General features: G+C 42.2%; 1 protein-coding gene across 1 annotated transcript in view; it reads right to left on the bottom strand.

The window, feature by feature from the left end:
- Positions 1 to 27,089, bottom strand: part of dst (dystonin) — a 95,634-nt gene that overhangs the window by 66,920 nt on the left and 1,625 nt on the right. Inside the window, exons 2-30 of the mRNA XM_062519954.1 lie at positions 25,123 to 25,289; positions 22,575 to 22,687; positions 22,087 to 22,193; positions 21,011 to 21,130; positions 20,357 to 20,452; positions 20,066 to 20,193; positions 18,096 to 18,189; positions 17,758 to 17,912; positions 17,055 to 17,511; positions 16,544 to 16,672; positions 16,379 to 16,456; positions 16,026 to 16,187; positions 15,426 to 15,530; positions 14,992 to 15,087; positions 14,725 to 14,850; positions 14,271 to 14,423; positions 13,824 to 13,978; positions 13,441 to 13,567; positions 12,683 to 12,866; positions 11,661 to 11,818; positions 11,302 to 11,474; positions 10,782 to 10,920; positions 10,470 to 10,663; positions 9,975 to 10,137; positions 9,700 to 9,783; positions 9,410 to 9,517; positions 9,075 to 9,173; positions 8,410 to 8,511; positions 1,945 to 2,085 (exon numbers count right to left, since the gene is read on the bottom strand). Coding sequence (XP_062375938.1) covers positions 1,945 to 2,085; positions 8,410 to 8,511; positions 9,075 to 9,173; positions 9,410 to 9,517; positions 9,700 to 9,783; positions 9,975 to 10,137; positions 10,470 to 10,663; positions 10,782 to 10,920; positions 11,302 to 11,474; positions 11,661 to 11,818; positions 12,683 to 12,866; positions 13,441 to 13,567; positions 13,824 to 13,978; positions 14,271 to 14,423; positions 14,725 to 14,850; positions 14,992 to 15,087; positions 15,426 to 15,530; positions 16,026 to 16,187; positions 16,379 to 16,456; positions 16,544 to 16,672; positions 17,055 to 17,511; positions 17,758 to 17,912; positions 18,096 to 18,189; positions 20,066 to 20,193; positions 20,357 to 20,452; positions 21,011 to 21,130; positions 22,087 to 22,193; positions 22,575 to 22,687; positions 25,123 to 25,289 — 4,113 coding nt within the window. The remainder of the gene's footprint in view (positions 1 to 1,944; positions 2,086 to 8,409; positions 8,512 to 9,074; positions 9,174 to 9,409; positions 9,518 to 9,699; positions 9,784 to 9,974; positions 10,138 to 10,469; positions 10,664 to 10,781; positions 10,921 to 11,301; positions 11,475 to 11,660; positions 11,819 to 12,682; positions 12,867 to 13,440; positions 13,568 to 13,823; positions 13,979 to 14,270; positions 14,424 to 14,724; positions 14,851 to 14,991; positions 15,088 to 15,425; positions 15,531 to 16,025; positions 16,188 to 16,378; positions 16,457 to 16,543; positions 16,673 to 17,054; positions 17,512 to 17,757; positions 17,913 to 18,095; positions 18,190 to 20,065; positions 20,194 to 20,356; positions 20,453 to 21,010; positions 21,131 to 22,086; positions 22,194 to 22,574; positions 22,688 to 25,122; positions 25,290 to 27,089) is intronic.

The raw sequence follows: 27,089 nt of genomic DNA, 5'->3' as shown, positions 1-27,089 counted from the left end.
TCATCATGATATCATCATTGGGGATGTATAATTGCAAATGTTTGTTTGCTTTCCTACTTGTCTGAAAGCCAATGCAACCTCTATTAAAGTAAATTTTGCAATATAAAGTTTTTTTTCAAATATAAAAATGCCATCAATAAAGAAGCTAAAATAATAGAATGAACTGATATATGAAATGTTATCTTTTTTGGTGTTTTATGTCAAAATACAGTGATGGGGATAAAGAGCGACATTTCATCAATGACTGAACTATTAATTCTACATCGTGCCAAGACATTCTGTTATATCTAGCAGAATATAGCACTGAATATATTTTAGGCCTAAATAGTATGTATTTCTACAATTCTGTTTAAAGACAAGCTATATTATAAGATGTATATGTGATGACGTTCCTATTTGGAAGTTTGGTGGGGACGTGTAGCAGTGTTAGCATACAGTGGTGGCATGGTTTACTACCAGCACAAGCTGTGACATGTTGTGGACAATAATGGGAGAGGCAGTGAGTGGATGCATGTCACATGTATATGGGCGTTACAGAGACCCACAGCTGTAAAATTAAAGCTAGTGGTTACTTTTATTGATGTGAAGATTGTATATCTTATTTATTTGAGAGCTATATTTGAATCTAACCAAACAAATATGTGAGCTCAAAATGCCTCCGATGGGGCACCATGATGATAGCGCTTTTTTATTTAGATCTTCTGTATTATCATTTGACTTTATAAACCATAACAACCTATATCTGTATTATTACCAAAGACTGACAGTCCCAGTAGATGGTAATACAGACTGTGCTCATAATATGCAGAGAGCATGTGAGTGACGAGCTCATTTGCAAAAAAAGATTAGCTCCATTTTCGTGAATTTTCATAGATCGTCCACATAATACGAATAAAAATAAAGTTATATTGTTTTGATTAGATTTATTGCTACTTAATAATAAAAAAAAACAACTGCTGTTTGACTAATATGACCTGGAATGCTTATTACAATATCATGTTTTTCTAATATTTGTATAATAATGAATATATCTGTTTTTGCAAATTATTATTTGTATATGTATTTAGACATTTGCAGTGTTCATTCAGTCATTGTGGGAGGAGTGGAGGATGGATCATATCTTTATGGGGGAAACTGTCTTTTGGGGCTTTCATTGTGCTTGTGTACTTATTGCAACCCTACCGAAAGAGAACCATGGGAATCGTATAGTATTTTGGGACAAAATATTTCAGTAGTCTTATGGGAATACTACAAATAATATAGGAATCTTATTATGTTTTGGGGCATTCCATAGTACTATGACTGTACAGGTACAATAGGAACACTACAGAGGGCAAGTATACTATAGAGGATACAATATAAATAGTATACACTGTGAGAGAAACACTATAGAAATCTTATAGTAATATTATGGTTCTTTTTCGTAAAAGGAGTGCATAAAGCCCCTCATGAACTCCACATTTTATAAAATGTGTGTGTCTCACTGCTAAAATAAATGTATGGTGTGTACAGCTTTATACTAGATTATTACCTTAAATGGCACATGTCTTACTAGAAGCATGTCAAATGTATTGTGTGAAATGTCTGGGCATTAAATGACGGACTTACAGACTTACTTATGTGCTTACAGATTGTGATTACATGTTTATAGACACAGTATGGCAAAAGTGAAAGAAAGCAAAGTGTGGTCTCATTTTTATTGAGAATAAAAAATATATAAAATACACCATTATCCTATATAAAACAGTCATGCTGTGTCAGATTATTTACTCTGCAATTAACCATCACAATAACTGTGCTACTGCATCAAGGTGATTCATTATCTGCCTTATTAATTCCTTGCAACCAGCACAGTTGGCAATTTATGGTCTTGAGTGCAACCTATAAAAACAATTCAAAAGTCAGCATTTAATGAAGAAGATATTTACGATGCCTATTATTTACCTTGGGCATACTAGAGCTCTCTGAGACGGCTTTACCATCTTTTCCAACGTTCTCGTCTTTGCTCGAGTTCACACTGGACACCCAGTTTAAAAGCTTGCTAACTTTATCACCGTGCTCTTTTTTCTCCTCCTCAACAGTTTTCTGGAATTCAGGGACAGAAATGAACAAGAGTGATTAAGTAACAATACAACTGATTATTAGACATTCATGGTTTTTGATAAAGGTCCATGGTATAATTTTACAGTAAATAAAATAGAGGTACTGTTTTTTTTATATTTAGCAATTCAAGAATAGCATAATCTACCCGTTGAAAACCACTGAGATTCATAAAATATTTACATAACATAAAAAACATGTAGCTTATATGGAAAGACACAGGTGGAACAGGAAAGTTAATAAAGAAGTCACAACCCTTGCACATTCTGAATAAGAGTTGACAATAAAAGCAAAAGATGGCTGTTATATAATGTTCTTTGTGGCACTAAAGCAATAAGTTACATATGTCGATAGGTCCAGATGTACTGGAATGTTCCTGTGGTCCCCGTGCTTTGTGGTTTGGTAGCTTCAAGCAACATGAAACCTGTGTGGCCATCAAAGACACCTTTTTCCAGGGATTCACCGAAAGAAATCCTCTTCTTGGTCTTTGGGCAGGTAAGGGATTTGGAAAAGGACTTTTCATCTTTGAGCTGGGAAGCTGTAGCCTTGTCTATCAGGCAGCCCAGGAGAGCTTCATCCACCGTCATCCTCTCATGGGTTTCTGGGTTGATCAGTCCTCCAGTAAAGAGTTGGTATTCCAAACATCTCATCCCAACATCTTTCGATAACAGGTTTTCTTGCATGGCTTGGGCCACTGAAAGGGTCTTTCCTGTTTGGGGATGTGTGAGACCATTGTAAGCTTGCTCAAACTGCTTGAGTGAGTGTTCAAAGCTGTCATTCAGAAGACCTTTCTGAATTGCCTCAGCAATCCCAACACGCTCCCCAAGTGCTGGGTCACAGATGCCTCCAGTGCATGCTTGAGCTTCTAGGAGCCGAAGGGCGGTCAATCTATCCACAAGGTTCAGTTGGTGACCTTTAAAGACAGAAAATCTCTTCCTCGAAGCAACGTCCCACAGTCCAGCGGTGGGACAATGTGTGATTCTGAAAACAACCTTTCTGGAGTTCAAGAGATCTGCAAGCTCATATATACTAAGGAGGCCATTCCGGTATTTGGCGAGTTCAGACGATTCGAGGATTCTAAGTCTAAGAGCCGTTTCAATGCAAAGCTGTCGACCACTTCTAAGGTCTGTTAGTATGTGTAGGAGGCTTCCGTTAGAGTCTGTGACAGAAGTTTCCTGCCATTCAGTTTCTTGCTGAGAGAGGAAGAGGTATGTTTTCTTATCAATATGGTTGCCTTTGAAGGCCTCATACACTGGCATCTCAACTCCACTTGAGGTGTTGATAACAGACTTTCTGCCTTGCACACTGTCGGGGGTAGGGTTAGCTTCCTGCTTACCACCTACTGGCAAAAGATACACGCCACTCACTGTGTCAAAAACACACATTTTCAACAGCTCACAATAATAATCTCTCTGGCCAGTCTCAGGGTTATAAAAGCCCTTAGGATTGCTGACTGGATCATAGATGGTCTGATAGGTGAACTGGTTCAAGAGGCCATTTTCAAAAGCAGAGCTAAGAGGCACCCTCACACCAACCACTGGATGAATGAGGCCACCTGTGGCTATCTGAGCTTCAATCATCTTCTTTCCCCTGTGTCTGTCAAGTATTCTTTCTTCCATGGCCTGAAAGACCGAAAGTATTTTTCCTGCATGAGCATAACCACAGACGGCTTTTTCAGCCTCTATAAGCTTCTCCTTGAGGTCTTCTCTTATGATACCTTTTTCAAACGCATCCTCTGCAGAGTAGGCTTCACCTGTTGATGGATCAATAATACACCCAGTAGCCGCTTGAGCTTCAAGGAAGTCAACAGCGTAAGTCTTTGTAATGATCCCTTTCTCTGAGGCCTCAGTGAAGGACATATTCTTCTTGCTAGACTGATCGTAAACCCCAGCGATTGACGGTGGCTTGCTAACAAACTGAGCGACGCATGCTTGTACTTCTTCCATGGACATCTGCCCTGTCTCTAACTTCAGGGCAGTGTCACTATCCAGCAAATTCACTTTGATCAATTTCTTGATACTGATGCGTCTTCTAAGGCCTTGAACTTTGCGTGATAGAGTTGAGGGGGAAGCTGTGATTTTGCTAGTGAGTCCAGAAACATCTGAGTTGGAGATGTTAAACGTAACAGACTGCCCTTTGCTAGACTTGCCTTTCTCAGACAGAGAGCTTTTGCGCATGGTGGCTGTCTGCTCTGTTGTTATATTCTGGCTGTTAGACTCTTTTGTATGTGTCTGTACCACAGCTGAATTAAGCAGTGAGACTGAATTGGACATTGTCTTCGTGATATTTTCCTGAGTGTTGTTTTGATAGACTTCCATTTTGCCTTGCTTCATTATTCTCAGCTCCGCCAGAACTTTATCCTTCTCCAGAGTTGCTATCTGTTGACATGAGATTATTGATACTATTAAATAAAATATTTCGATATAAAAAATAAAATTAGTTAATTAAAATGTTTGACTGTCTCTGTATACATACATACTCATACAAGTTAAACAAGGAAATAATCCTCAATAGTAAATTGTAGTTATGAATACTAATATTGCTCATTCAAGTCTATTAATTCACTAGAAATAAATTCAATATTAAAGTACATATTAGTAAATAAGTACTCATTTGTACCTCTGAAGAAACTTTCATCTTCTTGAGTTCATCCTCCAAACTTCGCTTTGCCTCTTCATATGATGATACAATATTCTTTGTTAATCGCAGTTCTGTCTGCAGCTTTGCAATTTCATGGTCTTTGAAACACTGATGATTTGACATTGATGGTTTATCTGATTCCAGTTCCTTAACTCTCTTGCTCTCAGAGTTGATCTTCACCTCAAGCTTCAAGACCTTCTCTTGAAGGTTTTTCACTTCCTCCATGTAGGTAACAACTTTTTGTTTCAGGGACTTTACCTCCCTCTCAGAAGCCTGTAGCTTCCGTTCTGATTCTCCCAATGTCTGCTTGAGTCGTGGAACCTCTTTGGAATTTTCTTTGCGAAGATTGTCCAGTTGACTTATGCTTGACGCCAGCTTGATTTTTTCATTCTGCAGATCAGATAACTTGGATTTTGTTTTAAGCAATTCGAGTTCCATGGCTCCTTTGTCCTTCACTGCTTGCTCCAGTTCAATGCGAAGAGAGTCTAGCTGTTGTTGAGTCTCTTGCTTTGAAATCTGGGAATTGTGAAGCAGCACCCGGAGCTTCTCAATCTCCTGCTGGAGATGTTTCTGGTCCCTTTCGACTGACTCTATGTTCTGGGAGCGCTCTGTGGATTTTTTCTCCAACTCCACCTTCAAGCGAGATTCTCTCACTGTGATTTTCTGCTCCATCTCGGTCTGGACTAACAGCAGTTGTTTTTCATAGCCAGACTTCTGTTTCTCCAGTTTATCCTTCAATTCATCCAACATGCCTTTGCAGCTTTCAAGTTGATCTTCCAGAAGTTTGGACCTCACCTGGGCATCAGAAGCTTCTTTTTGCTTCTTTGCAATGTCCTGTTGGGCTTGCTCTAACTGTATTTTCAATTGAGAGAGCTCCAAAATCGGACCCTGGACACTGGATGATTGTGTCTGACTCTTCTTGATGCTCTCTTGGGCTTGTTCCAGCTGCATTTTCACTTGCGAGAGCTCCAAACTCAAAGCCTGGGCACTAGATGTTTGTGTTTGACTCTTCTTGATGCTCTCTTGGGCTTGTTCCAGCTGCATTTTCACTTGCGAGAGCTCCAAAATCAGAGCCTGGGCACTGGATGTTTGTGTTTGACTCTTCTTGATGCTCTCTTGGGCTTGTTCCAGCTGCATTTTCACTTGCGAGAGCTCCAAACTCAAAGCCTGGGCACTAGATGTTTGTGTTTGACTCTTCTTGATGCTCTCTTGGGCTTGTTCCAGCTGCATTTTCACTTGCGAGAGCTCCAAACTCAGAGCCTGGGCACTAGATGTTTGTATTTGACTCTTCTTGATGCTCTCTTGGGCTTGTTCCAGCTGCATTTTCACTTGCGAGAGCTCCAAACTCAGAGTCTGGGCACTAGATGTTTGTGTTTGACTCTTCTTGATGCTCTCTTGGGTTTGCTCTAATTGCATTTTCACTTGAGACATCTGCAAATTCAAATTCTGATTCTTTTCAAGCACCATGTTTCTGTCCTTTTGAAGAGTGGACATTTCTGATGTAATTTGCTGTATTTTCTCATGTGCTGTGGTTTTCTCTTTCTGAAGAACCATGATTTCCTGTTTGAATTTAAGTGTGTCTTTGTCTACAGTGGAGCTCATGTCTTTAACGACCACTCTGCTTTTTTGGAGCTCCACTTCAAGGTTCTTCACTTTAGACTGACTGATGTTTGCTTCCTGGGTTACCTTAGTAAGTTCATCTTTGGTTCCTCTCAACGTGGCACTCAGATTATCAAACTCACCCTTGAGTGTCAACAGTTTCTGGTCAGCAATATGCTTCTCCTTTTGCATAGAGAGGATGTCCTGTTGAAGATTTAATGTGATCTTTTCAGAGCTTCCAGTAATTCCTTTCATGGACAGTTTACACTTCAAAAGTTCATTTTCCAGATCATTCACTTTGGTAGCATATTTTTGCACCTCACCATTTCCCCTCTGCAGCTCTCCCATGGTTTTCTTCAAGCTAAGATTCAACTCATTGATTTCCATCTTCTGTTCTTGGACTTTCTGTTTCACGGTAGTTCTCTCATTTGAAATGGAGTTCAGCTCAGATTTGAGCATTCTGATGTCTTTTTCATATGTGGCTATGTTTGCTGACAGGGTTTTGTTTTTCAGCTCCAATTCGGCCGTTTTCTTGACCTCTTCATTGTAACCCCTTAGTTTCACCTGGAACTCATGTGCTGTTTGAGTCACCTTGAGCAGTTCCTCCTCAATGATCTTCACCTGACCTTTTGTGCTCTCCGCTTGGGTCCTGTAAATGCTGATCTGCTGATCTTTGCTGCCCAGCTCAATGTTCACTTTGTCAAGTTCTCCTCTCATACTCTTCAGGGAGTGCTCTGTCTCCATATTGATTTTCTTGAGCTCCTCAACCATTTTGGTCAGTTGGGTAACCTGTTGCCCACCTTTCTGCAGTTCCAGCTCAAGGTTTCTGGCTTTGAGGTGAATTTCCTTCTCAGACCTCGACTTTGAGGACATGCTCTCTTTAGCCTTCTGCAGGTGTTCCTTAAAAGTGTCGGCTTCGGTCTTCAGTGCTTTGAATCTCTGTTCGGCGAAAGATTTCTCTTGCTGAAGTGATTCAATACATACCTTGAGATTTCTTACATCGTTTTCTAAAGAACCATTTACTCGTGTAATTTCATTAATCTTATACTTCAGCTGGTTGCCTTCTAACTGTGATGTGCTAAACTCATCTTCTAAGCATCTAATTTTGTGCATGAATTCCTGTTCTACTGAGTTCTTCTGAAGAAGTTTCTCTTGGCTTATTTTCAGTTGTTCTTTTATGCCGTCCACCTCTGTCTTGTGGAAAATGGCTCTCTGCTCCATGGTGGTTTTGTCTCGCTGCAATGACTTGACTTGTTCTTGGTAAACGTAGATAGATTTTTTCAGTTCAGAGCTTTCCTGTCTTATTTCGTCTACTTTCTGCCTCACACCATTTCTGTCTGTTTCCATGTCCGCCTGAAGTTTTGCGAGCCTGTTATTTGAGTCATCCAGTAGCTCTTTGAACCGCTGTGCTTTTTCCTCTGACATATTCTTCTGCATCAGCATGCCGTTCACCTCTGAATTCAGGGTCTTGATCTCTGATTCGGCTCTCTTCTTGTCCATCGTGAGCTCCTCCATCTTGTGCTGCATGACCTCAGCCTCAACCTCAGCTTGGATCTTCTGGATGCTACTCGACAAAGTGGATGATTTCTGCACTTTGGTGACCGTCACATGCGACTCACTCTGTTGCCCCTTGGTACCCGACTTGGCCAGGTCTAACTCCATACTGCGGACGTGACTCAGGAGTTCAGCCTCTGCCCCCTCTTTGGTCTTCAGCGTCCGTTCCAGGTCCTGCACATCACTCTCCCTTCGTTTCAGGTGTACCTCCAGCGACCGGCGAGCAGTGGTGCTCTCCTCAATGTTCTTCCTCAGCACCTGGAGGCTTTCCTCCAGGGAGGATCGCCTGGCCTCGGCCTGCTGAACGAGCAGCTGTGTCTGACTCAACTCTTGCTCCATAGCTGCTTTGGCCTTCACCACACCTTCCAGTTCCACCTGAAACTGTCTTGCATCGGTTTCAGCCTTTGTTTTCTGCTCAGTTACTTCCTCTATAGTTGTTTTCTGCATCTCAAGCTCTCGGCCTAAGATCTCCAGCTGCTGCTGTCTGTCAGACAGCGAGGCCTCCAGCTCCTGTACCTGCCGCTGTAGCCGGGAGATCTCCCCCTGGCTTGTCTCTTTCTGCAGCTCTGTGGTCTCTGTCCAGGTGATGTACTCAGCTCTCTCTGAGGCCTTCCTCCTCTACAACGAAAAACAGGATCATCCACTTTGTCCGAGGAAGAGAGTGTTGGGCAGTAACATTCCAAGAATTGCCCACTTACCAGAATGAAGACAGATGAAGCTTTATAGAGATGTCACCAACAGCAGCACCCAAAATGTCGTGCCAGAGTAAAAGGAAACGTTTTCCCCAAAGATTATTGCCAAACAAGATACAAAAGAGTGCTTCTTTTGTATCGATTTGAGCTTGCATGCTGCTCGCAATAGCTTTATGTAGAAATGCAGATGTTATTGATACTTCAAAATAACATCCTTTCATGACAGGGTAAGAACCGAAGAGCATAAACCTGCAGACACATCTTCACCAAAAAGAACTAGACTCTAAATTAAAATGACCATATGAAAATGCACTGGAATCACAATTCAACAAGACAGAAGATGTATAAAGCACAGTAAAATCATACTACCATACGATGTGTATTGACCAGTATGCTAAAGATGTACTACTATGTTAAGATATGAATGCATTATTATTATTAACATTAGGTCTTAGATCATGACTTTCTACTCTTTCATCATGTTCATACCTCTTCTTCCTCTGTCCTTTTCAATGTCTCACTGGCAAACTTCACATACTGCGTCATCATCGTCACTAGCGTGGTGTAGCGGGTACGTAGATCCATAAACTGTGGACAATCCAAATGATCAGTCAGTGGCATAGAATGTTTCATACAACACTGTGAATTCTAGAATCCAGAAAAGTGTAAAATCACTGTCAGACTGTGAATTCTAGATTCGTAAAGCATGGCAATGCTCTGAATCAAATCTATACTAGATCACAAAAGTGTGTCACCTAAATGATGTAATGTGGGTATGGACACACCATACCAAAGATTCGTGGGTGAGCTTTGGAATAACTAACCTCCTGCAGGATAGTGTCCGAAGAGCTCTGGAGTCTTCTCCGCTTAACAGGAGACTTGTGTTGGGAGTCCACCATCGCTCTATAGGTCATCATCTGTAGCTCATAGTCCTTAAGAAGCAAAGCAAAAATATTGACACCATAATAATCACCTTTGGACCAAATGTAAGGCCAACACCAACTCTCCAAAACTCCAATTAATTGCATCTTATACACCAATGTATTGGCACTTCATTCAAATTAAATTTGAATAATACTGTTCACGAAAACTATGAGAGAAATTAATAGCTTACCTTAACTCCAGCGGAGTATTGTTCAGAGTATTTCTGACATTCATCAATCTTACTCTGTTTCTGCTCCATTTCAGATACAAGCAACTGAAACACATTCAAGCAAAATATGCTTAATGCCATACTTTCATACACTCATATTTAAACACTATAAAAAGGAGCATGAATTAAAAGTATTCTGATGTATTTTATTTAGTTAATTTATTACCCAGTGGCAATTACTGGTATATTTTGTAAAGGCTTATGATGTGTGAAGTAAGGGGTGTACTGTAGTTTACCTTCTGTTTGTTTAGAAGCTCCGCCAGGGCTTTGCTATCCTCTGGCTGGTTCTCCTGCATCTTCATCTGAACAGTCTCCAGCTCAGTGGCCCACTCATCCAAACTTCCGTACGCATCTTTGTAGTACTTCAGAGACTTGCTAATACCCTCCAAGTCGCGAAGCCTATGAGGCAAGCCATGAATATTGAATTGTCATTGAATATACAGTAAGTGTAAACAACATACTGACATAACTATGTATAACAACACATTTGCTTTACAGTTTTAATGCTACCCAAGGATTAACCTATCTGCTCGCTACTGATACCTAAAAATCCCCTAACCTTCTCTTTATGTGTGTATGGACATGTGGTAAATGTGAATATTAGAATAAACAAAGATCACTCACATCTGTCGCAATATGTAAAATATGCCTTATCACAACATGTAGTTACTGTATGCCACAGCTTTTCGTGCTACTTTAAACATGGAGAATGTACTTCAGGTCAAACCAACCTGCTCTCGATCTGTGAATGGACACTACTCCATCTCTCTCCCAGCTGGTCGGCTTTCTCCTTATGCCAGTCGAGGTCAAAGTCTCGTTCATTGTGTGTTTTGAACATGCGGTCACTTATGACACGGGCTTTCTGCAGCTCGTCCTCAAGGTCATGGAAAACTTCTCTCTTTTCGTCAATTTCTGAGCGCCACAGCTAAAGGAAATAAAGTAGAAATATTTTGGATTCACAGAGAAAACCAAAAAATGAAGTAAAAAAATAATAAAATGCAGTTTGAAATCAGGGATTGTGGGAGAATGGGAGTCTACCCTACCTTCAGAGTGCTCACTATGTTTTCAATGGACTTCATGTCTGCGTTGAGTGCATCTTCCTCACACAGTTTGGCCTCGTAAAGTTTCACTAACGACTCAGCAGTCTGGCTGTGCTTCACCACCAGACTGATGGACTTCAGCCTGCAAGGCAAACAAAAACAACTCTTACTTTATACTCAATCAACAATAATAACAACAGGAACAACAACAACAACAACTTGCATTTGTTTAGCCCTTTATCAAGGCCCAACGCCCATGGAAAGCCCAGGATATCCAGTTGAGTTTTAAATTGATTACTGACAAATTGAGATCTTCTATTCAGTGACGCAGTCAATACTACTTAATACAAATAATACAAACGTTTGCTTAGCAGCTGTACATACAGGGCTAAAGTCAGTTGGATAAATTCACTCAGTTCAGTTCAGTTCAACACTCAAGCAAGACTCTTATTCTAGCAGCTAAACAAGCAGGTGCACTTAATTCAGGCATATACAGTAGCACAGTCCTGAGGGCGGAACATACTTCTCCAGGTAGATGCAGCACATGGAGTGGACAAGACCAGTAGCCTGGACAAGGTTCTGCAGCTCCGCGGAGAGAGAGGGAGGGGAGGAGGTGGCCTGTCTGAGGAACAGCTCACACTTCTCCCTCATCACCTCGATCTCCTCCTTCAGCTGGTCCAGGTCCGCTTTCTTCTTCTGAGACAGAAAGAAAGTGCAAGAAAGAGTGAGACAACAACAAGTGACAGGTGGAGTGGAGGGCAGGTTTATCATCAATTATGTGCAAGTATGACTTTGATCTTCAGAATTGTTTATTTAAAACATTAAGATATGGAATTGAAAGCATTATCGATTGAACAACCTTGAACAAGGCAGATACTGTACCTCCTGCTCAGTGATGCGCATGATGCTCTGCTGGAGGTCGTCTCTGTCCAGAGGCGTGCGGATCTGACGGATGAGCTGCTCTTCCTGGCCCTCCAGACGCATGCGGAAGTTGCGGATCTCTGAGATGAAGGAGTTGTACACAGACTCCTCGTGTTCCTCTGTAAACCACAAGGAGGAAGCAGTGAGCCACATTACTTATGGGTCAGTGACAGTTACAGGGAGGATACTGGAGGAAGGGTAGGGTTTATTTGGTTCTGAGCACAAACTATGATAGATGTTTAATTGATACATTCACAGTAAATCAACGCCCTAAACTGGGCGTGAAACTTCTGTGTAATCCCTTCATATGCATTAATCCACTGCTTGCCACTAATTGCCTAATTGTTTGCAAACAAATAGATTACATATAAATTAAAGTCCTCCAACAAACAGATTATCAACATCCCCAAATAAGTCAAGTTCATGATAAACTCGACATGCTCAGTAGTTCAACCCTAATCTGCCCTCTCTGAGACTTAAATGGGGCACCTTTAGAGTGGGATGGGGTGTGAAGCAAAGAATAAAACACAGACTCTTTCATATAACTTAATCTAGTCACACCCACATCCTTACACACACACACACACACACACACACACACACACACACACACACACACACACACACACACACACACACACACACACACACACACACACACACACACACACACACACACACACACACACACACACACACACACACACACACACACACACACACACACACACACACACACACACACACACACACACACCCTGGCTTCACCCACCACAGATATTCATGCCCTGGCACAATTGAGTATAATTCCAAAAAGTATTAACTTTCTGTCTAATAGGATTAAGGAAGCATGTGTTTGCCTCGAGGTGTGGGCCCCGTCCCATTCTCTACCGCCCAGCGAGAGGAGAAAAAAGGAGAAGAAGAAGGAGAAGAAAGGAAGAAAGCATTTAGCTCAAGCTCTTAAGAGCCAGGCTGAGCCTTGCCTCTCTCCGCAGACTTCAGCAGCTCCTCGTAGTACTCCTTGCAGGCCAGGACGTCTCGCTCCAGCTGAGTCCGGTCGGACATGGTGAAGACCTCGGACTCCTCGCTGTCCTCCAGGAACTCGTCGAAGTGAGCCTGGAGGCTGCTCAGCACCTGCTGGTGCTCTCCTGGCAGCATGGTCTTAATCTGGGAGTCGGAGACAGCAACACGGTTACAACTAAATAATAAACTTATCACAGATCATTATAAATGTATAAAAGGATTTAAACAGGGTCAATATGGTTGAAATGACCATAACTGTCTACCATAGGATAAGGTCAGAAGCCATATAAATGTACTGTATACATGTCTATGTAAGGATATACTGAGATGTGGTTTATTACTGTAATACAAAAGTAAACCAATGCAGTATGGCTTAATGGCGGTTTATATTTTGTGACATGAAAAAGAATATGACTGCATCTGACTCAGTACAGATGGTGACTGTGACTCATGATGGTAACACTGACTGGTAGTTCCAGCCAATACTATTGGCTGTTTCTAGAATTCCGTGTTTTGGTTTGAAGTTGATTTATTTTTCCATTGCAATGACTGACTGAATTTCTGAGGTAAATTCTGAGCTCTTAGGCACCACCGTGACGTGACAGACAGACACATGCCACTGACTGCCAGTTCTCCTTGGGGTCCTCCTAGACTTTGAAAGAACTCTCCTTCTGCCAAAGACTGTCAAGACATGTGGATGCAAAGACCAGTAGCATACCGAGGCAACATTGCTGTTCCGGATGGCATGGATGTCTGCCATCAGGTAGTGCCAGGACACCACACTCTTCATGTTGACATGGGACCGGTGCCAGAGTGCTAGAACATTTTGATAGGTCTGCTCAATCCTAGGAAGCAAAAAAAAAACAACAACATTTATATCACACCTGGAATTTCCACACCCCTGTTCAAACATGTTCTTTAATGCATAGTGTTTTATTTGACTGACATGGCGTAAACTGTGCATAATCCGCATGCCTCCCCGAATTCTTCCAGCGGCTGACTCAATCGTCAGCCATGTGTTATGACTGTTTTGTTTTTATTGTGCATATTCCACTTGCTAATTAACTACACCTCCCAGAATTCCTGTTGTGGTCGGCTCACCTGCTGGCCATGTCCGCCGCCTCCTTATTGGGCGGTGGGATGGTGAAGCACACGGAGGGCACCATTGCCTCATTTCCTGCTGGACTGATCACCTTCCACTTTGCCCGGTGAGAGTTACTGGCCAGCACGCACTCGTCGTCTTTATAGATGGTGATCTGTAAACACGCCATCAAAACACACAAGAGAATGTTAATGACCAGATATAAACAGGGCAAAATCTAACCTCATGACGGTGGTTAAACATTTTAATGGGCTTAAAATGTTAATAAATCACTTTTATACGTTTATACTACTATTAGAACTACACTATCTCTGATCACATATTAACTATCCCTATCATCAGAGTCCTGTCCTGTCCAGGCTAAGGCCCTGTGAGTGCTATGAAAAGCCGGAGTGTACAGTAGTGTCCAGCAGCTGTGAGTGAGTGCGGTGTAAGCGATACTGTACCTCTATCTGGCGGTAGTCACAGATGGCTTTGACGGGCAGGGACGTTCGGATGGGGCTGTCGGGGCTCCGCGGCTTCAGCTGGATCACGTCCTTGGCCCTCCGCACCAGGCCCGCCACCGTGCTGCGGTACTGCAGGAGCTGCTCCTTCTCATCCTGAGGGAGAGAGGGGGGGCAGAAAGAGAGAGAGAGAGAGAGAGAGAGAGAGAGAAAGGGATAAAGGAGGAACGTTTAAATTAGGATAAGAACACTTGTTTTTTTTCTCTCTGCATCCATTTTCTTTCCTCTCTATCCATTTTCTCTCTTTCCGTCTATCTACCTATCAGCGAGATATCTGAGACATCTCCATCACCTTAACCTTTACAGTCATAATAGGCTGCCAAACAGACGGATGTCTGCTATAATAGCCTCACTGACAGATCATAAGAAATGAGGATAAAGAGAGGCATGCTCTCACCATGGACTCCTGGATTAGATCTTCAAGCCTGTGCAGGCTGCTTGTCCGATCACACCCATATTTCCTTTGAATGGCATCCTGCAGGCCCTTCAGGTAGTCAAGGGACTCTTTGGCTTCGCTGAAAAACTGTTGGAGGGCATACAATTTGATTATGTCACAGTCGTAGTCTGTCTTTTTTTTTCCAAGACATATTTCAATGTTACATAACAGCTGGAGATCCACCTGGAGGGCACAGTATTATCGAGAAGTGAACTGAGATTTATTCACCTCGAAGTAGACGCTGTTCTCCTTCAGGTGCTCCTCCACACACGAGCACAGCTGGAGGATCCAGCTCCACTGGGTGTGCATGGCAGCCTTATACGCCTGAACACACACCCAACACAAACACACACACGTTAAACACATTAGAGAAATACCACTACGCCAATTTTATGCCACTACTAGTGGAAAAAAACTAGAAAAAAAATAACTGTGTAATTGTAGTATAACGTATTTAAATGTTGTATGATTATAATTATAGTATAACATATTTAAAAAACACTGACTTTTGTCTGACTGTAAAGCACTTTGTGTTTTTAAATGTACTTCAGTTAAAATAACTTGACTTGATTAATATTTTGCATGTGCTAGCTTTTGGTGAGTATGAAGTGTTGGGTGAAAATGAAGTCTACTGCTTGGCAAGGTTGCTGTGTGCCTCTTACTTCAATGGTGAGTCTTGCAGGATGGTTTTCAGCCAGCAGCATTTCAGCCTTGTCCTGCACAAACTTGATCACCTCCTCCTTCTCGTCAAGTTCTCTCATCAGGTCCTGCAAAAGGAAGCAAGCAACACTTGATACATCCCAAAACACTTACTCATACCACTGTGAAATTAACACGACGCTGGTGCTAACATGCAGATAGAAAGTGCTTATCTATGCATCCCGAAAGAGAACCTCATCTTATGTCATATGTCCACTTGACAGAGCAACACACATGTGGTTCCTGTTTGGTTCCTGAGTCAAGTAAACACTCTAGGAAGCTATGAGAACTGTTTGAAAAGTGCTCTTGATGTAAAGTTCAATTCCAAACGTTCATAACGACATTAAAAAAGGATCTCTGAAGACCTGAGGTCGTTGTATGTGAAACGCATTGTTCGCTCCGAATAAAAGCGAATAAAAGTCAACAGTGTGCGGTAGAGCGTTCCTTTTTATTGCCATTTAAATGTTCCTGCAATCTATCTGCACCTAATCAGGCTGTGCCCTAGTACCGGAGTGATTTGGTCTATAACGCCATATTTGGAAGGTCATGAGTCAGGAACTCACAGCATGGTACTCTTTCTTCTTATTGACGTTGCTGTTGCGGTCACTCCAGTCGAAGGCCACTTCCTCTTCCTCCTTCTCATTGAGCCAGATGAGCTCCTGGGTCGCCCGGGAGACAAAGTCACGGAGACTCTCCAGGTGCCTCTTTCTCTCCCGCGAACAGTTCTGATGGGCAATAGCAAGGTCACAACAAGGTCACTTTTAATTGTGTTCTCGTGTTTTTACATGTTTTGTTGTTTGTTGTTTTGTTGTTTTTGTTTTTCAGTTATCTAGGTATATAGGTATCTCTTGAGGGTCATTATTCATAAAATATAGTGATAGAAGATACCAATGAAGAAAGAATGGAAATGACTTACCAGCAATTTCCCATACTGGTTCTCCAATATGCCCAGTTTCTCAGAGTAACTGGCTTTAAATGGTTGGTTCATCTGGATCTGTGAAAAACACACATGCTAATTCACACATCTTAAATCACTCCAAGGGAACTAGAAGAGAAGGGGACATGTTGCGCCATGTTGTACCTCGCTAAGCTTGGCTTCCTTCAGGCTCATCTGAAATTCCTCTATCACTTGGTGGACACTCTTGTGATTTTCCAGATGTGATTCAACACTTGGTAGGTCAGATCCCCATTCTGCTTTATCCAGTTGGACCTTCAGAGAAAAATGCACAGAGGAATATTCATCTTATACGCATAAATAATATTTTAAGGAGCAATCTTTTATATTTACAACTAAATATACACTGTGTGTGTGTGCTATTGAACATCAACAAAAAATGTGAAAGTTGAATATTTGATCTGAAGAATTAAGATGCTGATGCATATTAAACCTTTTAATATGTAGAGGCCTTTAATTGCACACAAAAGTAAAACAGGAGTAAACTACAAACTAAAGAAATTAGAATTAGAGTATTAAAATTAAGAGACAGGATGGTGTCAGGATCGAACAGGATCAAAGGTTTGCTAAGAAGAGGTCTGCATATATCCCACAACATACTCCCTCACTGTTTCTATGTGAGCAGCCATGTCCGTACCTGCATCTCCTCCACCCAGTTGATGAGGTCCTGCACGTAGCTCATGTTGACCTCCTCTTCGCTCAGGTTGGGGTCGGCCGACTTCACCATGGGCTTGCGGATCTGCATCTGTTTGAGGTGCTGAAGAGTCCCCATGTCCATCCCTCCAACACCACCAAGACCACCACCACCGCCACCGCCTCCTCCTCCACTAACGTACGTCTGCAGGCCTGGGGTCATGGCTGGGGTCATGGCGGGGGTTAGGCACGGCGTCAGGCCAGAGGCGAGGCCCCCGGGGGTGAGGGTGGCGGGGGTGAGGGCCGGGGTGAGTCCAGCGCTGGAGAAACCTGAGTTTAAGCTCTGCGTGATGCCCGAGATCATCATCTTGGTCTGCTCCGTGGTGAGCGTGCGGCCTTGACTGTAGACCGACGAGCACTCTGACCTGAGGGTCAACAGGTCATCCCGAAGCTTGGAGACCCTGGAGAACATCAGAGATTTTTCAGGTCAAATATTTACTAAATCTATCTAAAACGCACACCCAAAGTATAAAAACATGTGCAATATGTTTTGTGTGTTAGTACATAACATACACCAATATATACAATATACAATCTAATCTCAGGACATTTGCTTGTAAATATGATGTAATAACAATGCTGTTCCACAAATAAAAAATAAAAAAAATAATTAATAAAGGTAGCAAAACTTGAGCTGGCGTACAAACCTTTGAACAAGTTGATCAGCCAAGTAAAATTTGCCATCCAGGAGAATCTGGATGTCCACCACCTGTTGCCGCAGAAGGTTCTCACACTCCAGGAGATACCCTGCAATCTCCGCCTCATTCTGGAACTGGATCCCCGATTCCAACCGCTTGGCATCCTGTGACACATATGAATCATCAGAACACATCAGAAACCGAAAACACACACACAAATCCCCACGCAGTGTGAATGAGCATGTTGAATGAGCACCAGCTCAAGCCAAAAGCTTCAACTTCAGACATCAGCTGCTATTGGGATATGCAGTTTTACTGACAAGTGCATGTTATTGTGCGCTACTTACAGACTGCAGAGCTATGCGTGCCAACGCTAGCTTGTCTTCGCCGGCCACACAGTCCCGCTGCACTCTGTTTGCGATCTGTTGCAGCATCTCAAGTCTGAAAAACAATAAAATCAACATAACATGCATTAGGGTTGTGCATTTAAAAGCTGTGACACATACTTAAGCCAACCTCACAGTTTTCGCCATTAGAGCATAGTGTCCTTCGCAGGTGTATTGGGAGCCCTTTAGATCTCACCTGGGCCCGTACACAGAGTTGTTGTTGAGATAAACGGGGGTGCTCGAATGACCCTCCAGTGTCCCACACAGCAGGTTCTCCGAAGAACCAATGCTGGCCAACGTGCTATTGCTCACGGACGAGATGCTCCCACAGTACACCAGGTTGCTGCTCATGGTAGCCGACCGCGGTACCTAAACGGAACGTGTGTGCCCTAACACCGACGAATCACCCGCGCCAGCACCTCCGTCCGACACCGGCCCGCCTGAACAGCGGGTCCCCACGGTAACGCAAACCCAGGCGCCTATGGTGGCGAGCTCCAGCAGCACCTCTCCTTTATAGGCACACTCCCCCTCAGACATGTCCCAACGGATGCTCCCGCAGGAGCAGATGCATCCAGGTCCAACCCACTCACTCACTCACTCACTCACACACACACACACACACACACACACACACACACACACACACACACACACACACACACACACACACACACACACACACACACACACACACACACACACACACACACACACACACACACACACACACACACACACACACACAAACACACACACACACACACACACACTCACACACACACACACACGCCTACATAAGAAAGCTTGCCTTAGGGTGATGCCGATATGTCGCCTTTTCTGAAGATAATTCCCTACAGGTTGGGGCATTTACAGTCTGTGCAGGGGGGCTGGGAGGAGGGGAAGGGAGGGGAGGGGAGGGGAGGAGTGCCCCCTCTAACTGTCATCCATCACTGCCAGCCCAGCTGGTATTTAACCCTTTTCAGGGGCAATGCCTATGTTAATGGTGATTATAGATAGTTATACGTACAGTACAAAATACTGGGTGATTTCCAGACATAACAAAGTCCCAAAGTCTGTCACAACATCTATCCATGTGCACTTTCTGTATGTAAACACTGCAAAGCCATTGCAGAATTTTAAGAAAATCCCAACACCAACGGCTTTGCAAAATACAGCATTTAAATACTGGTACCTACATGCTACTTGGAAATCACTTAATGGCAATTGCTAAGAGACTGATCTGACTGTCTTTAGCTATTCCTCAACAATGTCCAGTGTTATACTGTAAGGTGCGACAAATCCCAATGAATCAGCTGAATACAGTAAGTAGCAGTGTTCAGGCATTTCTGTTTTGCTTTCTGTTGTTGTCAAGAGTTTTCTACATTAAATACTTTTTCAAAATAGCTTTTTTGAATGAAAATAAAATGCTATAGGTGTTCCAAAGCTTTTCTTTAGTTTGAAAACAATCTGGTAGGCTACTGCACAAAGCCTAAATAAAACAGTCACTTCAACTAATTCACAAGTTCAAAGGGACTACTTAGGTGCAATAACACTGTCAAAATGACATAACACTCGTCTCAGGTACATTCCAGAAGCATCCGAATACCTCCACCTCTGTCCCATCTATCATATTAATGTCCAAGCACCACAAAGACTTCAACATGATTGTCATAAGCATGGAAATATACGAACCCCACAAAAATCACATGAGCAGGACAACAAAAAGGACCATTCCGACCGGCGATCTTACAGTACCAGGCGCTTCACCACCAAGACAGCTGCTGAATCTGCATTTCTAATCAACGCGGGCTTAAGGCTGAGGGGGGATTGCGGGGGCTGATATCGCTACTGCGAGTCATAAATCAGACTGGACGAGGTGGGCAGGCAGGCACCGGCGACGGCGGCCACAGGAGGAGCGGAGAGCCTCATACCTGTCCACCTCTGGCCGCAGGCTCTTCTCCCGCTCAAGCATGGCCACGATCAGCTTCCCCCACTCCTTCTCCACGTCGTTGGGATGGTAGCCTTGGGGAAGGTGGATACGACCAAATTCAATCCACACCTGTCGCAAAAGAAAAGGGAGTGAGAGAGAGTGAGAGAGTGAGAGAGAGAGTTTGAGAACAGCTGGTCTACAAAAATGCTCTCACTTTGAAGAAGCTATGAAGAGAAAAGCTCTAGAAAAATCTTTAATGAAAAGCTTGAGGAAAAACTTGCGTTCTACCTACCTCCAGCATTTTATACAGGTGCTTGATCCTTGACTTCTCATTCTCCTTTAGTGGGATTTCACTCTCCTTAAACTGCAGATACTGTGTATAAAGTGCCTGGAAAACATATATATATAAAAACAATGATTAGATCACTCCAATTTAAAAGCATACTCACATGATTATGATTCTCAGTTCATGTAGCTAGTTAATTTGTCAGACAAGGAGACTCTAGAGACTCTATTGCTCCAGCACAACTGCAACAATCCAGCAGTAGTCACTCTTATACCTTCTCATTTTATGGACAGCATTTAGACCCTGGCAAGTGTGCCTTCTCATCTGATGGACAGCATGTAGACCCACACAAGTCTAGACAAACTGATATTCAACATGTACTCAATAGATATTCAATTAAAGATAAGATTTAAATGTAGGGTCCAAAACTCTAATTAATATAACTGAAATTCTAACATATACATCCACATTTAAATAACATATACATAAACATTTAACAACTTAAACATCCAACTTTTATTCTGAAATAAAAGTAAGAAAAGTACTAAGATCACCAGATGACTTGTTTACTTGCAATGTTGCCACGTCACTGCACCTGACTGATATACTGAACTTGAAGGCATACAGTATATAGGATACATCTAACTGCTCTTCTCTCACCTTGAGCTCCACAGGGTTGTTGGGGAACGTTCTGTCTGACATGACAGCCACGTGATGTTTGATCCATTGGCTGAGGTAATTGACCATGTTCTGGTATTCCACCCATTTAATGTCGACATCCTGTTTTGAGGTGAAAACAACAAAAAATAAATCATTGTAAAAGACACACACATCTTGTACGACTGAACGGTAGGAGGTATGACTGTAAAACAGCAGCTATTTGGTGAGATGACAGTTCCATAATAAAATGTGATTTATGCAGGCTTGTTGGAATAGACCACCCTGTGGTTTTATAGACAATGAGAACAATGTAAATGTTACCATAACATGATATCACATATCATTACCGAGAATCAGGAGTCTGTGGGAAGTTTTCACTGCTATCAAAACAGACACATTCCTCGACGTTCCTAAACACGCTTACATTTACATCTGCCTCGTGTGCTACACACCTAAACTCTATCCACAACATGACAGCGTGCCTTCAGGAAACATTCTTTTTGTTCTAGGATTGAGTCCAACAAAACAGACCTTTAAAAACTGCACCTCTTCCCACCAAAACTACTATACGGTGTGCCAAAAATGCCAGCCAACATCCACACAAGGCATTCACTCTCCATTGGTCACATAATGGTGTGATGCAGTATGCAAATAACACACTGCACATGGTGTTATTTGAAAACAGTCCGCTGTGCAATAGTGCTTCTAATATCGCATCATGGATCCCTGTTGACAAAGTTGTAGAGACGTGCTAGTGTTCCGCTAGCTCTTTCACAGGCAGTGTCACTACACAAAGACTGTGGTTTACGTCCTCACACGGCCCCTCATAAAAAGTTAGACTTATCAGCTTGTTCCCTCGACTACTGACTAAACAGCACAGCTAAGAGCAGCCAGACCATAGGTCTCCTACCATTCTTCCACCAAATTCAGTGTAAACAGTCTTTTCTCATGACCAGCAAACCACATGATTATATAGCTGCATTCCAGCTGAACATTGTGGTCTTAAAAGAGTCAATGAAGTTCATTATGCTGTACACGTGTGATATAGTCAAATGGCAAGAAATCAATGTACTTACATTTGCACTGACACCTTCAGCCCCCTCAGGTACTTTTGGGAAGACATCATACAGTGTTGAAACGTAGGTAATGACAGATTTCTCGTCTGGAGTTTGCACATCCACATCTGAAAGACACCAACACACACGTCACACACACACACACACAGTTTTACCCAAACGTTCAGAAGTTTTTATTGCGAACATATTTGAATACAGTCATGCATTGCAACTTTTTTAAATACAATTTATGTCATGCAATCAATTCTTGGGACAATTCGCTATTGATGATAGATACTGTAGATAGATAGATAGATAGATAAATAGATAGACAGATACTGTGTAGATAGACAGACAGATAGATAGATAGATAGATAGATAGATAGATAGATAGATAGATAGATAGATAGATAGACAGACAGATAGATAGATAGATACTGTAGATAGTTACTTTATTGATCCCCAAGGGGAAATTCAAGAATGGATGAGTTATTCCCAATGCCACTTACCCTCTGGGTCCAGTAACCTGGCAACACCGAGCCGCTCGGCCACGCCAAACGCTTGTTCCAGATTCGACCTGCTGGTCTGCCCTGACACTCTGCTCATGTCTACCAGGTCGGGCCTAGCGCAAGAGAGATAAATAAGTCATCTAGCGGTAGTTACTGAGGGGCCACAACAAACAAAGCACTGGAGTTTCAGCATCATCACAGGAACATCATAGGAACACACAGTGGTGCTAGAGAGCATGAGCCCTGAAGAGATTTCTGAAAATTCTGCTTCAAAACAACTTGATCTAGGTCTTTATCTAGATATGACAAAATATATGGAAGATTTTCAGAAATATCTCATAAGGAGCTCATACAGTACATTTCCTAAAATCATAACACCTAGAATCATAACACCACAGCCTTTAATGGCCACCATATGTATACAATGTGTATATTTTTCCCAATGATGCACTGCAGTAAATAGCAGCTGTGCATGATTCATCTACTGAATACATTATATCATACAATATACTGCTGTATGTACAATGATGCCGTTCTGATTGTGGTTAGTGCACGCTTTCTCATCTAGAACAGCGACTCCATGCGACTGAAACATCACGTCACTCGTCATTCATCATTCATCTATAGCTGCTTTTAATTCTCACACACAATTGTCTCACAAAGATGACCGAAAAAAACTGGGGCAAGGAAATAATGACAAGGCACCCCAGGGGACTGTAAATACAGAGAGGAAATGCCTGATGTGTTCCTGATGCCCCAGCCGAGCCGAGTCAATGTGTGTTTGCTTTGGAGGTCAGCTAGTCCGACTCCGACAACAGGGTTTAAGGGTCAGTGGAAACTTTCCACAGCAAACCCCAAGCTGTTTGCAGACTAAAGCGCTTGCTTATGCATACTTGAGATTATGTGTCGGTATAATAACACAGCCTCCTGAAGAGAACCAGCACAGGTTGTGTAGGGAGAGAGAGAGGGAGAAAAGAGAGTGAGCGAGAGAGAGAGAGAGAAGAGAGAGAGAGAGAGAGAGAGAGAGAGAGAGAGAGAGAGAGAGAGAGAGAGAGAAGAGACAGAGGGGAACAGAAGGCCTCATTTTTTGTCTCTCGTTTTTAGGGTAGCTGGGATACAAAGTCATTTCCAATTATATCGAAGTTTAACCCAACCTACTGCTCACAACACTCCTGGTACAGAGTGACATTAAAATGGGGTACAAGGGGGACGATCTGCCGAATCACAAATAGAGCAGCGAAAACGAGGGCACAAAAAACTCACTGACACATTCCTTCATCCTCCATTATACAACATAAGCATTTAACATGAGATAGTGGGGCGGGCCACAGCCCATAGAGCATAGCCCATAGCCATATTCCGATAGCTTTAAATGGCATGACAGTTCTTATTGAGTGATGAAGATAGGTATCATTACCTACATCTGTAATCATAGCTATTGCTGAAATGACATATGTTGAAATGAGATGTATGTTGAAATAAATTATGTGATAACCGTCAGTAATGATACAATGATCATAAACTTCATTGTGGTGGTATGTGAGTGCGTGTGCGCGTGTGTGCGTGTGTGTGGGCAACATAACGGGCTCAGCATAATAACAGATACAATGGGCCTAACCATAGTGTTAATATGACAGAAAAGTACAGTAGGCCTATAGATAACCAATATAAATACCGTAATTAGTCCGGCTTACATATTGATTTAGCAAAATTTCTTCAGCTATGAGGTTAATACAGGGGGGCAGTAAATATGGTTTTGTTTCTTTTAACTTGCATAAAACACTATCCTGCGGCTTATATGCTATGCAGGAAATTACTATAACCAATACAGTATGTTTTGTACCAGACTAGTAGGTCACAGTTTAGAACTTCATTAATGACTGTGGTAAACCGTGCCACAGCAGGACAAAAAAATGAAACTGTATTGACTGACCATATCAATGAATGGTAGTCCAACGCAATGTCATGGTCAATGATAGCTCATCTGATTAGCCATAATAGCCTAGCAGCTACATGAAACTTATTCTGAAGTATTGGCATGAGTAGCTATGTGGTAGGGTGTGTAATCACACCTAAAAATCACTTTATTACTGTATGTTCGACCACTGATTGAGCGACGATTTACTTAAATTGGTAAAAGCCAACTATCTTGCAAAGCAAAGCAAACCCGTCCCATAAAAGTTTGTGTGACTAATTGCATTTCATTTGACAAAGGATTGATGCTCTACTAAACACTTAGCACATATTGCTACACACCCTCACATGCTCATGCTAATCATTCTCCTCCAGTGTTGTTGTTGTGTGTGTGTATGCATAAGCTACCTGCAATTGTGAACTTTGGATTATACCATTACCCTACCATAAGGAAACGACTGGAACATGGTGTGTGACATCTGAGGAATGGATTATGACATATTACGACTGACTATAAAATAATGGGAACAATGTGACTGACCTAATCGGAAAGAAAATCAAGATAAGAAAATAATTGGCCACCTGCCCCCTAATCTTGTGGCATGAGACTGCTGCCTCTGGCCATGACAGTTACCTGTATTTGTGAATGATGGCGTTGAACAGTCTTCCATCCCTCCAAGAGGTAGTGAAGTTGTCACAGCGGACGCCCACGTAGCCCTCGGTCATCTGCTGCGACCAGAGCAGCAGACGCTCCTTGGCTGTCATGTCCTCGGACTCTCCCGTCACGTGGATGTCCGAGATCTGTGGAGGGGGCAAGACAAGGACACACTTAATGAATAGAATAGAATAGAATAGAATAGAATAGAATAGAATAGCCTTTATTGTCATTGTATGTTGTACAACGAGATTTGAATGCCACTCCTCTGGTGCAATCTGCATGCAATATAAATATAACATTTTGAACAGAAGATGAAGAAATACTTTTAAAGCTATATACAAAGAAAGATACTATCTATATATCCATAACTATAAAACTATAACTATATACCTATAAAAAGGAAACTTTATATTTATCTATAACTGCATAAATAACACAATCTGCAGCAAACCTATGTAACAAAAAAAAAAAAAACAAATAACAAGATAACAAAGTGGCAAATGATGACTTAATTAATGACTTAATGATGATAAGATGAGATCAGATATGAAGAGGAATTTCAGATATACACAAGAGATATGTTAAATTCATCGTGCTATATGCAGCAGCCAACCGACAACCAGGCTTATTGACCATCACAAACAAAATCACCAACAAAGCAACATTTGTGGACAAAAAACATAACCAACATTTCACTGGAGTTATCAAGCAAGCACCTTCCTTCATCAGTGTTTCACTGAATTAGGCCATCATCACCTCCAGAAAGCTCAACAGCAGCATCCCAGAAACCCACCCCTCCACACTCTACCCACAAAAACACACTTTCACATGTTCACATTTTCAGCCAATAGGATGAAGAAGAACAACAACACTGTTTTGATCGGCATAGTTTTGTACTTTTGCTGTCTTGGCAATAAACTGACAGAGGAGGCTGACACGCCAGAGTGAGTGCCGATTTTATATTTTTGCCAAATTCATTTATTCATTCAGTCTTTCATTAAATCAGTCAGTGGGTCAATACAATTGAAGCTCATTACCAACTCACATTTTTTGATCAGTTTAAAAAAAAAAAAAGCATCCGCAAGTGGTTTTCATAATATGCATAACTATGTGAAAAATTACAAAACCGACATTATATGGCACTTAATGCTGCCTCAATCCAACAAAAACAGGAAAATGGGCCATGCAACGCCCTCCATGAAATGACAGACAAAGAATAGAAGCTAAAACCTCAGCTTCTCAGCCTACTTTTCCTCTGATCAAGGTCATTGGGTGCATTGCAATGGGTGTTTTTCCCTTTCAAAGACCCCTTCATCACTCCCCTAAAGAAACTCTTACGGCCTCCCATCTATCAGAGCTGAGGCAGGGAAAATGCAACCGGTCAGGCCTGCACCCTCCAAACCAGAGAAAATATCACATTTCACAGGGATTGTTGAGCATCAAACAAACACGATCCCGCAGAAATCTTGGCGGATGACGTGACACTCATCGCGTTCATTGCAGGACCCATATGAGGGCTTAAACCATGAGGCATAAGGATTTCATTACATCTCTATCACCAGACACTGTGCAGGACAATGCTCACGGCTGCCACTAGGAAGCAACCATCCGAGGGCAAATTGCTCAAATTAGCCGTGCGACGAACAAAACGCTGGCCAAGCAGATTCGGCGGGGAAATAACCGCTTAACCTAATGCCTTTTCCATTCCACTCTGGTCTGTAACATCAGGGGCCTGGCCTACACCACATTTAAAGAAACAGCACAGATCCAGGTGACGTCATTCATTTACAAAAAATAAATCGTTTTACTGTAATTACAAACCTTAGAGAGATAATTACCGTCCTGTGGTAAGCCGGCCTTTAAAAATGAACATCTGACAATGAGAACGTTTTCACCACTCACTGTGTTATTAGGCTGCAAACCGAGCTACCATTTGACTGGAT

The sequence above is a fragment of the Sardina pilchardus genome, chromosome 18, assembly GCF_963854185.1.
Source record: "Sardina pilchardus chromosome 18, fSarPil1.1, whole genome shotgun sequence".
NCBI lineage: Eukaryota > Metazoa > Chordata > Actinopteri > Clupeiformes > Clupeidae > Sardina > Sardina pilchardus.
Note: the sequence above shows the minus strand (reverse complement) of the source record. Positions and strands in the feature narration are given on the sequence as shown.